General features: G+C 41.4%; 1 protein-coding gene across 1 annotated transcript in view; it reads right to left on the reverse strand.

The window, feature by feature from the left end:
- Nucleotides 1-12,395, reverse strand: part of thsd7aa (thrombospondin, type I, domain containing 7Aa) — a 173,394-nt gene that overhangs the window by 84,528 nt on the left and 76,471 nt on the right. The window contains exons 5-7 of the mRNA XM_026157251.2: nt 9,886-10,041; nt 6,852-7,055; nt 671-865 (exon numbers count right to left, since the gene is read on the reverse strand). Coding sequence (XP_026013036.1) covers nt 671-865; nt 6,852-7,055; nt 9,886-10,041 — 555 coding nt within the window. The remainder of the gene's footprint in view (nt 1-670; nt 866-6,851; nt 7,056-9,885; nt 10,042-12,395) is intronic.

Here is a 12,395-nt window from a genome sequence, read left to right on the forward strand (position 1 = left end):
TTATGTGTATACAGTCTGTACAAAGACGTGGTTTGCAAGTTTAACTTGGACTTGTTGCTGATGTTGTGGGCAGAATACGTAGTCTTGATAAACCCAAAACATGATGGATCTGAATACTTGAGAAATGTATGATCACAAAGCATATGTGCCATAAGACAACTTATTGTAGAAACAATGGTAAAAGCATATGTGAATAAATTTGCTGAATAACCCTTTACAACTTTACATCAATAATCCTTGATGTTGAAGATAAAAGCCTCCATCAAGATTTTCACTTGATGCGATATTTAGATTGACATTTAGATTATGTTTAAAGTTGATTTGGTTAAACGTTTTCAAATGTCGTTCAATTATGTTCAAATGTTAAATTTCACATTGCTTTCTCTTGTCCTTAATGGAAAATGAAAAACATGCTGTAAAAATAAGACTTATTATTAAGCATCCAATTTCAACCTACCCCTGTATTCTTAAAGGTGTAAATTGGACTTCTGTACTATTAAGTTAAACATTTGCATTGATTAAATATGCTGATGTCATTGCTGAAAGACCCAGCGTACACAGAGGAGCTCAGGTGAGAGGCACATATTCATTTTTAATAGAATTACCTTTACCTATACTGTAACTTCATGAGTGCTGCAATGCTGCTTTGCTCTCCTTATACAGTTCCTACCTTCTCCTGCATTATAGGCGAGGATGGAACGAGTTCTGGTCTGTTTGCCCTCTGTGTTCTTTCCAGAGCAGGTGTGGGAGCAGAGAGACCAGGAGCTCCAGGGGCTCAAGGCACAGTCCTTAGGGCAAGGCACCTCGCAGATAAATGGCATAGGAAGGATGGCATCCTGGCAGAGTTGTCGATCCACATGTTCACCTGGGTGAATACAAAGAGAATTAAGGTACTGTGCCAAATTTAAAATGTGTTATAAAGTTAAAAGATAATAATAACATTCATTAAATTAAACAGGGCTAAGAAAGCAACATCAAATTTCCTTCAAAAAGTCACTTTAAAATAAAGGCTGTGAGTGTGAAATGTTGCTTTTCTTGGTGGGACTGCCAAAATGACTAAAGGGAAAATTGCACTTTCTAATGTGGTAACTAATGTAACTAATGACCAACATTGTAAATTCTTTTGCATCACAGTTTTATTGCCTTAAATTAAAAAACTGAAATAAACAGCAACAATAGATAATTTCTAGCGCCACTCCGAGTTGGCAGCCAGTATTAGTAGCTCCGGCCTGACCGAGTCCTTTTTTCTCTTTCTTTGTTGTTTCGTGTTCTTGTTTTTATATTGTGGACTGTACTACTCCACATTCGACCTCCGAATTTTATGGACAATTGTGTTTTTTATCATATTTTTTACGGTATCTGTGTCCGGTGCGTGGAGGTGTTAGCCCTCGGGGTCTCCACTGTTCTGCCTACCGCCGAGCGAGCCAACATCCCCCGCGAGGTGAGGAGGAAGAGACGCGGCACTCGGGCGGGGATCAAGCATCGCAGTAAGGTTAGGAGGTACCGGCCAGTGATTCCATCGGGTATTATGGGGAAAGTGAGATCTCTCCCCAATAAAGTGGATGAACTGCCGGCTCTAACCAGACATCAGAGGAGCTACAGGGAGTGCAGCGTGATGTGCTTCACAGAGTCGTAACTCCGGACTCACACGTAAACATTCCATCTGATCCGGGCCAACAGAACAACGGAGAGTGGTATGAAGAGAGGAGGGGGCCTGGCTGTGTTTGTGAACGATAGATGGTGTAACGCTGGGCATTTATCTATCAAAGAGATGCTAAGCTGACCTCCTATTTGGTCTCCCTAAAAGGTCCCTTCATAAACTCCAACTTCTTCAAAATTCTGCAGCTCAAGTCATAACTTGCACTCCGTTAAGAGCTCATATTACCCCAGTTCTTCAGCAGCTTCACTGGTTGCCCGTAGAAGCCAGGATAAATTTTAAAATCTTACTTGTGTATCCATAAATCTGCTCCTTCATATTTGTGTGACCTGCTCACTGTTTCCCGCCCTCTCAGATCATCATCTGCTATTCATCTTTCTGTTCCATCCTCACGCCTTGTTGCTATGGGGAACAGAGCTTTCAGTCGCTCTGCTCCTCGGCTCTGGAACTCTCTTCCTCCAGCCATAAGAAATATTGACTCCCTTTCCATATTTAAGACACAGCTCAAAACACATCTGTTTAAACTGGCTTATTCGCTTTAATGCTGATTTTATCTGTTGTCAAGCTCTGTTTTGCCATTTTAACTTATTTTATATATTTTATGACTATTGCTCCTTTTATTAATTTTGTTCTTTGTAAGGTGACCAAATAAAATGTATTATTATGATTTATTATTATTAAGCTGCTAGCGGTTAGCATGAGATCGTACTATCTACCGCGAGAGTTTCCACACGTCATTATGATAGCTGTGCATGCCCCGCCCTCTGCTAACGCTGCAGCAGCCTGTGAGGTCCTGCACACTGTAACCAGCAGACTCCAAACACAGCACCCTTAGGCCCTTTTCCTGCTCTCTGGAGGCTTAAATCACATCTCCCTGTCGTCCACTCTCCCCACCTTCACCCAGTACGTCACCTGCCACACCAGAGACAATAAAACATTGGACTTATTGTATGCCAACACCAAGGAGGCATACAGCTCATCACCTCTCCCTCCCCTGGTTCATCTCCAGCCTGTGTATAATCAGGGGTGCACATAAGACCTGCAGGGACACCGGCCCTCGTGGACTGGGATTGGGGACCCCTGCCATAACAGAATAACACAACCAGATAAAGGACCGAGCAGACAAGGAATTTTACGAGCGGCAAATAGTTCATCTCATAGCATGAGTGTTTCTGCGGAGGGACTCGCCTGACCATAAGTCCCCCAATGGAAAGTGTGGTGGTGGGGTACGCCATGTCTCCCAACTGCCTGGTGCACATCACCACTCCTCACCTATAATTAGAGTTGGTGGGTTTAGCACACAGGCAGCAAGCCACCCACTTGTCACAGCGATTGCTAGCTACCTGCCTGAGACTGTGCTGTCCTTAAAGTGGAAGTGTGGGCCTTGTCGATGCCCATCGTCATTGTTGCAGCACTGGCAGTCCTACACCCAAGCCTTGTCGCTGCAGCAGCTCGGCACAAATGCCTTGACACTGCAACAGCAGCAGTCACCACCCAGCACATCATCAGTCTTTCCACCTGGATCAGTCAACATCGGGACCGCACCCAATTCCTATGGCTAGGACAAGGGCTGCCTGGATAAGCCAACACTGGGCCCAAGCCAGAGAGTGATTCCCTATCCACTAGAGATTGAACATGAGCAGAGACTAAGCACACTACATCCATTCCAGTTTCAAGGCTGAGGGCGGTCAGGCCCCAGCCTCAGCCTCCAGAGTTAGCCAGTATTGGCTGTGCAGGACACGAAGGCCTTCTTCTTCTGCTTGTCCATCCACCCTTTAATTCTACAGTTTTGACTTTTAAATGTGTTTTGTTCTACAGCAACTTGCTCTGTTTATACTATCTCTTTCTCTATGTGTGTGTTTAAAAGATTGTAATGCTATGTTCTAAAGCTGTAAGACTCCAGAGAACCACAGAGGAGAGTCATGGCAAAAGTGGCGAACTTTCCCTGGAATTGCCGGCCGATCAAATTTAGCCCAAGAGAGTAGCGATGACTCATTCAAGAGGTCACAAAAGACCACAGAACAACATCCAAAGGACTGCAAGCCTCACTTGCCTCAGTTAAGGTCAGTGTTCATAACTCCACCATAAGAAAGAGACTGGGCATCAACAGCCTGCATGGCGAGTTCCAAGACGAAAAACACTGCTGAGTAAAAAGAACAAAAAGGCTCGTCTCAGTTTTGCTAGAAAAGATCTTGACAATCCCTAAGTCTTTTGGGAAAATACTCTTTGGACTGATGAGACAAAAGTCAAACTTTTTGAAAGGTTCGTGTCCCGTTACATCTGGTGTAAAAGCAACACAGCATTTCAGAAACGGAGCATCATACCAACAGTAAAATATGGTGGTGATAATGTGATGGTCTGAGGCTGTTTCACTGCCTGGTACACTTTCTGTGGTAATGGAACCATAACTTCTACTGTCTATGGAAAGAGAATGTCCAGCCATGTGTTTGTGACTACAAGCTGAAGCACACTTGGGTTCTGATCCAAAACACACCTGCAAGTCCACCTCTGAATGGCTAAAGAAAAACAAAATGAAGACTCAGGAGTGACTTAGTCAAAGTCCTGACCTGAATCTGACTGAGATGCTCTGGGATGAGCGATTCATGCTCAACCCTCCAACATGGCTGAATTACACCAATTCTGCAAAGACGAGTGGGACAGAATTCATCCACAGCGCTGTAAAAGATTCATTGCCAGTTATTGCAAATCTTGACTGGAGTTGTTGCTGCTAAGGGTGGCCAAACCAGTTTTGGAGATAAAATATCTGTATTTCAGGTTCGGGACCATGCCTACAAACACACCCCTTCTGGTTCTTATCTGTAGGAGCTGCTATCAGTCCCCTCCGAGGCCTTCCCCAAACCAGAGCTCAATTCATGTTTAAGCCATTCACCTTTATCTACTAAAAACACTGTCAAACCTAAAACATACAGGACATGGGCCCAGGTAATGAAATTGGATTTAGGGGCAATCCCTTTTTCACACAGGGTCATGTCATCCCCTTAATAATAAACACCTTCTTTTAGAAACAGCATTTTGTATTTAACTAGTAACAAACAAAACCCGAAACCATAACTCACAGAACAACATACAGGAAAAAACATAAGGAGGTGACATAGGGGATGAGGAGTGGAGAATGAAGCGCAGAGAGACACAGATATTCACCAAGTTACACAGACGGTGCAAGGACAAACAGAGGCAAACACACACTATAAATACACACCAGGTAATGAGGAAATGACACGCAGGGGTGGAGACAGCTGAAACTAATGGCATAACGAGACACAGACCTTCAAAGTAAAACAGGAAACTCACAAACTGTTTTGCACCACAAACTCCGGGACATGAACAGAGCACAGGGGAGAAGAACACAGGTAGGAACAATAAAACACTAAACACCAGAACCAAAACCCGAAGAACTAAGAAAACAAGAATTAACCCGAAACATAAGATGCCACCGATAATAAACACAAAACACTGGGTCTAACAACCCAGGACCATGACACAGTTCGACTACAACAACAATAGACCACAAACTCAGAATCCCAAGATTCTGCCTCCTCAGGCAAGAAGCTGACGAGCATAAAATGCAAAACTGCAAAACTACCAGACTGAGAAGCAGCTTAATTCCAGAAGCTGTGAGACTTCTCAATGCATAAATGGAGAAAAACTGATATTGCAGCACCTTAACCACTACTGACACTTACTGACACCATCACTTTATCACTGCTGGTCATCAAGGCCTTTTGCTGCTAAAGTAGTTATACCTACATTCTATATCCAAACTCCATACTGGTACTCAGGTTGTTGCACTCTATTTATCGTATTATTTTATTACTTGTTATTCTGTTTTCTTAACCCCCCCCCAAACTATTTATTTATTACTTTTGAAAAAAAAATTCTGTTTCTTCGTTATTCTCTTTCTTTTTTCTTTTCGCTCCGGGACCGTGTGTACATAATTTTGTTCACCTCATGTAAACATGTGATGCAAATGACAAGAAAGCTCCTTGAATCATTGAATCCTTATGTCTGTGTAAGTGAGAGGAAAATCCCTGAGGCAAAGTAGCTATACACTCACACTAGAACATGATGAAATTGGTCATAACAGCACAAACAATAGGGAAATCTACATTAAATACAGTAAATACAGTGTTGGGCAAGGAGCATATTGAGATTAACCAGGATAGAGGACAAGAATCTCTGCATCAGTCAAAGTGAAAAGACTGACCTACATCACACTGACTACAACCTAAAAAAATGATTCATTTACATCATCGATGTAGTGTGTCTCATTGCCAAACAATTCTAAACCACTGAGACTTTTACTTTAAACATATGCATTTCTAAAATGATGCTATCTTTTGATTGTGAAAAACACACAGAGATGTGAATGGGACGGCAGACTACGATAAAATCATCGATGGACTACTTAGAAATAAATAATCATCCTAAAAGGTGTAAGAAACATCCCAGCACAGGTGCCACACAGCCTCCTAAAGTATGATGTACATAACACATTATCACCCACCCTTAGGCGAGCTTTCACAGCAGCTTTAAAGGCACGTGCATCATGATGAGTGGATGTCTATCAACAAATTTATAAGCCACTGTCCAATTTTCCATTATCAAGATAAAATTCACTCATGCTCACATCTTACTCCTTATTGTGCTTCTATCTGTGTGACATGCCTAGTGTGAAATGTCAGTGCCAACTGAAAGACAACTGTGTGATAAAGCCAGTGCGAGTGGGACCGCAGGTCACCTGTCATCCATACCTGCACAGAGGGCAACAGGAAAACTCAGTGACAGTGGAGAAATGCCCCTGACTTTCCACTGGCACTGTTTCTGTGGTGATGGCACATAGTGTGCCAAAATTACATAAAGTATTTTTAAAGTAGACAATTTTAAGCATAATTGTCACGTGACTCTGTGTGAATTACACCTTCTGTAAACATTATCTTCTGTCTACTCAGAGAGACCTGACTACAGAAAATCATCAGTGTTTTGAGTTTTCTACAGTATGAAGATAGTACCCTGGGGATGTTTTGCTAGCAGAGTGATAGATAATTTATGGAAAGTGTCAAAACACCACAGTAGCTTTTGCTTGGAACCAAAACTTAAAGGCAATCTCCAAGCACTTCAGAGACCAGCTACTCCTAAACCTCGGACTAGGATAAATATGTTCACATATACTCACCGTCACTATTGACACACTGGACCTGAGGGATCTGGATTCCTGGTCCACACTTCTCCTCATTATCTGGGATACAGTCCTCCAGTTTAACCACCAGCCAGTCGTAGCAGCTCGGGTCTTCACATGGTATGGCCTCCACCAGGTGGGGGCAGTTTCCTGTCCCACCTGTTGGTTCATTGATGATTCTCCTCTTCCTCAATTTAAAGCCTTTGGGGGAACAACAGAAATCTAATGAGCTACATGATCTCAAACTAATAAACCATGGCTACCCCTGTGTGTAAGCTTGTGTACAACTGTAGCATATTTTTTCACCAGATGTTTTTTATTGAAATATTGCTTTTAACAGTCCATTGTTACATGTAGCACAAGTGACTGAGATCATGCTTTTGCTGGAGCAGCTCCAAAACTGTGGAACGGTCTCCCTTTAGAGATTTTTAGTTTTATTTTCGTTGTTTTTAGTTGATTCTATGCGGTTTTGTCTTGTTTTTTTAATATAGGGCTGTTTTAATTTTTATGTATTGTGTGTTTTATTTATTTATATTTGCTGTTTTCTGTTATTCTATTGTTTTTGACCTATTCTCTGTACGGCACTTTTGTCCTGTGCCTGGTATTTTAAAGTGTTTTATAAATAAAATTGGATGGATTAGGAGTTAAATTAACAAAGATTCAAAGAACTTTGCATGATGAATAATGCAATGCATATATCCATCACACCCGCTACTTCCACAAAGCCACCAGCATTGTGGAAAACCCCTCACACACAAGCTTCAATCTGCTGCCTTCTGGCAGGTACCAGGCGCTCACTGCCAGACCGCGAAACAGTTTCTTCGCCCAAGCCGCCAGACTCCTGAACACACTGGACTAACACACACACACACACCTTCATATATCAAGTTACTTTCTGCACAACCTACTGTCATTGTTGCGCTTTTCTATTGCATGTTTGTGTCTGCGCTGTCTTGTGCCTGTATTGTTCTGTTTCTTTTGCAATTTTTGCACACTTGCAGTTTATGTAGTCCTGCATTGATTGTCTGTTATATGTTGCACATGACTAATGCCTGAAGAGAAAAATTAATTTGGGAAATTGTTTGATCGGCAAGAGTTGAGGTGGGGATTAGGGTTGTATAAACGAAGATGAGGACTGAATGCTATACTCTCAGTCATCACTGACTTGCTATCTGCAGAGTGTATCATGGATGCAATAACTGAAAGGCAGGAGTGAAGGCTATGTGATAGGTTATGAATCTTTGTTTTGACATGAAGATTTTGGCTCTGTTTATTTTTAATTTTGCATTATTCATTGTGTCCTAAAACCATTTCACATTTTGAAAAGGCAACTGTCATCTACTAAATTCAGTCAGCTGTGGCTAATTAACATTAATTAAGATGATAGCACTGCAGTTTTATCCAGGTCACATGTCTTATTCTTGAACACTGCTGACTGCATAAATTGAGGACACATAGCTTGGGACTTGGTCAAGGATGTCATAGGCTGTCTATATAGTAAAACATGATGGCAACCTCCCTCTTGTGGAATTCAGAAAGTGAAATGTGACATAGAAAACAAGTGCTCAGTTTGCTGTTGAACACTTACTTTGATATAAATCTGACACTTTTTTTTACTGTTTTGACACTGTACTGTACCCCGGTAGATTTTACTGGGAAAAGATGTGTGTGCAGTGAAGACTTTCAGTTTTAAAAGGTTTAACAAAATTCCTTAGATGCACTTTTATACATAGTCCCATATTTTCAGACGTCCAACATTCAAAACTGACTGAAAAGCAGTTTCTTTATTCAGTCATTTAATCAGTCACAAATGACCTGAAGTTCAATTCAAGTGTTGAACTATTTAGTGGCTGTTCACTGGAAATGTCAACATGAGGTCCAAAGAGATCTTGATGCAAGTCATTCATGAAAAATTGAAATAAACCTATGAGAGAGATAGAAAATACTTTAGGAGTGGCCAAGTCAGCAATTTGATGTATTCTTTATCCAGCTCAGTGACATTGGAAGGACACAGGAGACGAATAAAGTGGCTGATCACAAAATACTTTCCTTGGTTAAGGACACTCTTAATGAGGTCATTTTTCAAATCTACAATCAAGACACACCTTTCTGAATGAAATGCCTTCATGAAGGAAAATCATTGGCTTTACAGTAAAATTTCGCACCCCTGGTAAAACCCAACAACAGGAACACAAGATTAGATGTTAAGAGAAAACAGTTCTGAAAAAAATAGTTCTGAAAACAAACAAACCAAACAAAAATAAAAACATATGAAAACAAGATTAAATTGAATCACAAGAATGAAGAGAAAAGCAAAGATAAGGAAAGGAACGCCTCATGATTCAAAAATTACCACATGGCATGGACATGTGAAACCAACTCACTAATGTTTATTGATGACTTGACTGCAAATTGAAGTTGCCAGATAATTTCTGAAGTGCACAGGTTATACTCAGGACGACAGCTGCAAAAAAGGTCTGACAAAGTATCTCAAGGGAGGGAATGGACTGACAGTGACACACGATAAAAGTAAATAAAGCCAGAAGGATCCATTTCAACAATTTCTAGTCATCCTTTTAATTTGATGTTCTTCATTAAGGCAGAGTCATGGTGGACACTGCTGTTCCAGGGATAACTAGAGATGAAGCAGTGACTGTGTCAACTCTACTGATGGACTAACATCCCCACGACAGCAGTCAGAGACCCATTCCAACTGTATGGCTTCTGTAAATGATTTTGACTTTATTGTCAACATCAAGTTTAACATTTGCAATACACAATCAAAAACACAGTAAAATACTACAGAATATGAAGGTAGAATGTTTTGTACATTGTAAATCTGGGTAAAAGTCAATGCACTGCAAATTTTGTTGGCTTATTTGTTTTATTGGGGCACAATAACAACCGTAGGGCAGATGAAGGGGTATGCAATTTTTAAAGGGAGATTTCAGGAAAGTAAACCCTACAGAACTCCTTTGATTAGTCACTTTATGACACAATATACTATTGTAACCCTAACAGTATCTCTTACCTTTCTTGGCTACCTGGTCTTGACAATTTTCATACGTGCAGGGTCCCCACGTGCGCCACGAAGATACCTCACAATCAACAGGACAGCTTATGTGGCAGAGTTGGGTGGTGTTTGGAGGAATACCCAGACAAAGCTTACTGTCCACTGGCCGCAGTGCTATAGAGACACAGACAAGCACAAAGACACAGTGTTAATCTATGCCAAAAGGCTTTAAGACATAGTTTAAAAACAAACTAGCTCATTAAAATGGTAAATGGACTTATATAGTTCTTATATAAGGCTTTTCTACTCTACCTGAGCACTCAAAGCCTTGTAAAGTGATTAGAAAGTACTCAGCTATCTGTTCAGTAAGTGGTGCTGAGGGTGATAATCCATGTATTTTCGCATATACCCACAGTCATGTGACTTCTACAACACATGACAGACGGCATAGTGAGTCCTGATTGTCAGTTGACCTCTGCTCCATCAGCTGCAGATGGCTGTCTGCAAGGTCGTCAGGCTGATGAGTCATCATAGTTGTGTCACAGCAGAACTCATGCACATACAAATTGCTTAGCCAAAGGTGTGTCCTTTAATAGCGTTGCTCGGTAGGCAGTAGACGACATGCCCTTGAGTGCTAATGTGGCAAAAGCTGGCGGATGAGCAATCCAGTCACTTTATCATGGACTACTGGTGGTTCTATTGTTAATATTTTGGGAATAGCGGGTAAGATAGAAAGCAGTCATTTTCTTTCTCATAGTGTTACAACCACCACTGCCCTGTGATGCTCTGGGTGAGTGAAACAGAGCTGGGCCCCAGAGCAAGAGTTTGTCCGTTTGAGTCACTCCTGTCACATCTAATTTTCTTTCTTGCTAGAAAGTTCAAAAAGTACTTCAAGCTGAGATCTAGGCTGGCTTAAGTTATTGATGTGATTTATAGACTGCCATTCAACAGTTATTCAACATCAACAAAAAGATTTTTTAAGTTTGCAATCTGCAGCTGTTTGGAAATAGGTCAAGGCGAACCTCCTCATCTTGTGTAAATCTACAATTTTCCCTCTTGGATCTTTTTGTTCTCATTCCAAGATATTCCATCTTTGCCTCTCTTTGTCTCCAAACTGCTCAGTTTGAACTTTACCTCTGATATACTCATTTCTAATCGTATTCCTCCTGATTACACCTGTTTTACAGGAGGAGATCACTGACATGGGTTTTCATCATCAGGCTGTCCAACCTCTCCCTGACTCGTGCCACTGTTCCTACTTGTCTGAGGGCCTGCACCATCATTCCCATCCCCCAAATACTGGAATAGACAGCCTCAGTGACTACAGACCTATAGCTCTCATGTCTGTAGTCATGAAGTGTTTCTCAGCACACCAGAGACTGCCTGCCTCCCTCCTCGTTCAACCCCCACCAGTTTGCTGAACAAGCAAATCAGTCCACAGAGGATGCCATTACTATCACCCTTCACAGAGCACTGAGCCATCTTGAGATGAGGATGCTCTCCGTGGACTACAGCTTAGCGTTCAGCAACACAATCCCAAACATCCTCATCACCAAACTGGGCCTCCTTCAAATCCCCCCTTCCACCTGCTCCTGGATCAGGCCACTCACAGAAGGACTCTACTTAGACCTAGTCCAATGCAAGGTTGTTATCGTTAACAAAAACTAACCAAATAACAAACACTAGAAGTAAAAAAGCATTTTTGTTGGATGGATGATGGATGTAGAAAAAAAAAAAGAGACTTTGTAAAAAAAAAAAAAAAAAGGAAAACTAACTAAAACTAGAATGAGCTTTCACAAAACTAACCAAAATTAACTGAATTTATATAGAAAATGTGTTTAGTTTTCGATGATGTGTGTGTCTGTCATACATTTGTCCAGACACGTGCAGAGGGTGGGGGTGGAAGGGGCTTGAACACCGACCCCTTTCCCGATGGTGCCCCAGTTTTCTTTTTACTTATTTGAACCATTGCATTAATCAGCAGCATTTGAGTTGCATATTGACTTGTTGGGGTGGCTGTAGCTCAGGTGGTAGAGCGGGTCATCTACTGATCGGAAGGCTGGTGGTTCAATTCCTGGCTTCCTCCAGTCTGCATGCCAAATATCCTTGAGCAAGATACTAACCCCAAATTGCTCTCTGATGTATCCATCGGAGTATGAGTGTGTGTGAATGTTACCTAGAAAGCACCTAGAAAAATGTGCGAATGGGTGAATGCACAAGTTGTGTAAGGCGCTTTGAGTGCTCAGAAGAGTAGAAAAGCGCTGTATAAGAACCAGTCCAGTCCACTTGTCTGATGCATACGAATATGTAGAAGAAATCTACCTACACTCATTTATTGGCTGATATCGTAATTGTGTCTACTAAATTCATCTTAATTACAAAGTTACTCTGCCATATATCTTTTATAGTTACCTGATATCAATGGATGTTCATCTGCCCTACATTAATATTTTTTTTAGAAAGAGGTTCATAGGTGTGAATGTGGGTTGTCTGTGTTGGCCCTGCTACAGATCGGCGACCTGCCTCTC

This window comes from Astatotilapia calliptera, chromosome 22, assembly GCF_964374335.1.
Source record: "Astatotilapia calliptera chromosome 22, fAstCal68.1, whole genome shotgun sequence".
Lineage (NCBI taxonomy): Eukaryota > Metazoa > Chordata > Actinopteri > Cichliformes > Cichlidae > Astatotilapia > Astatotilapia calliptera.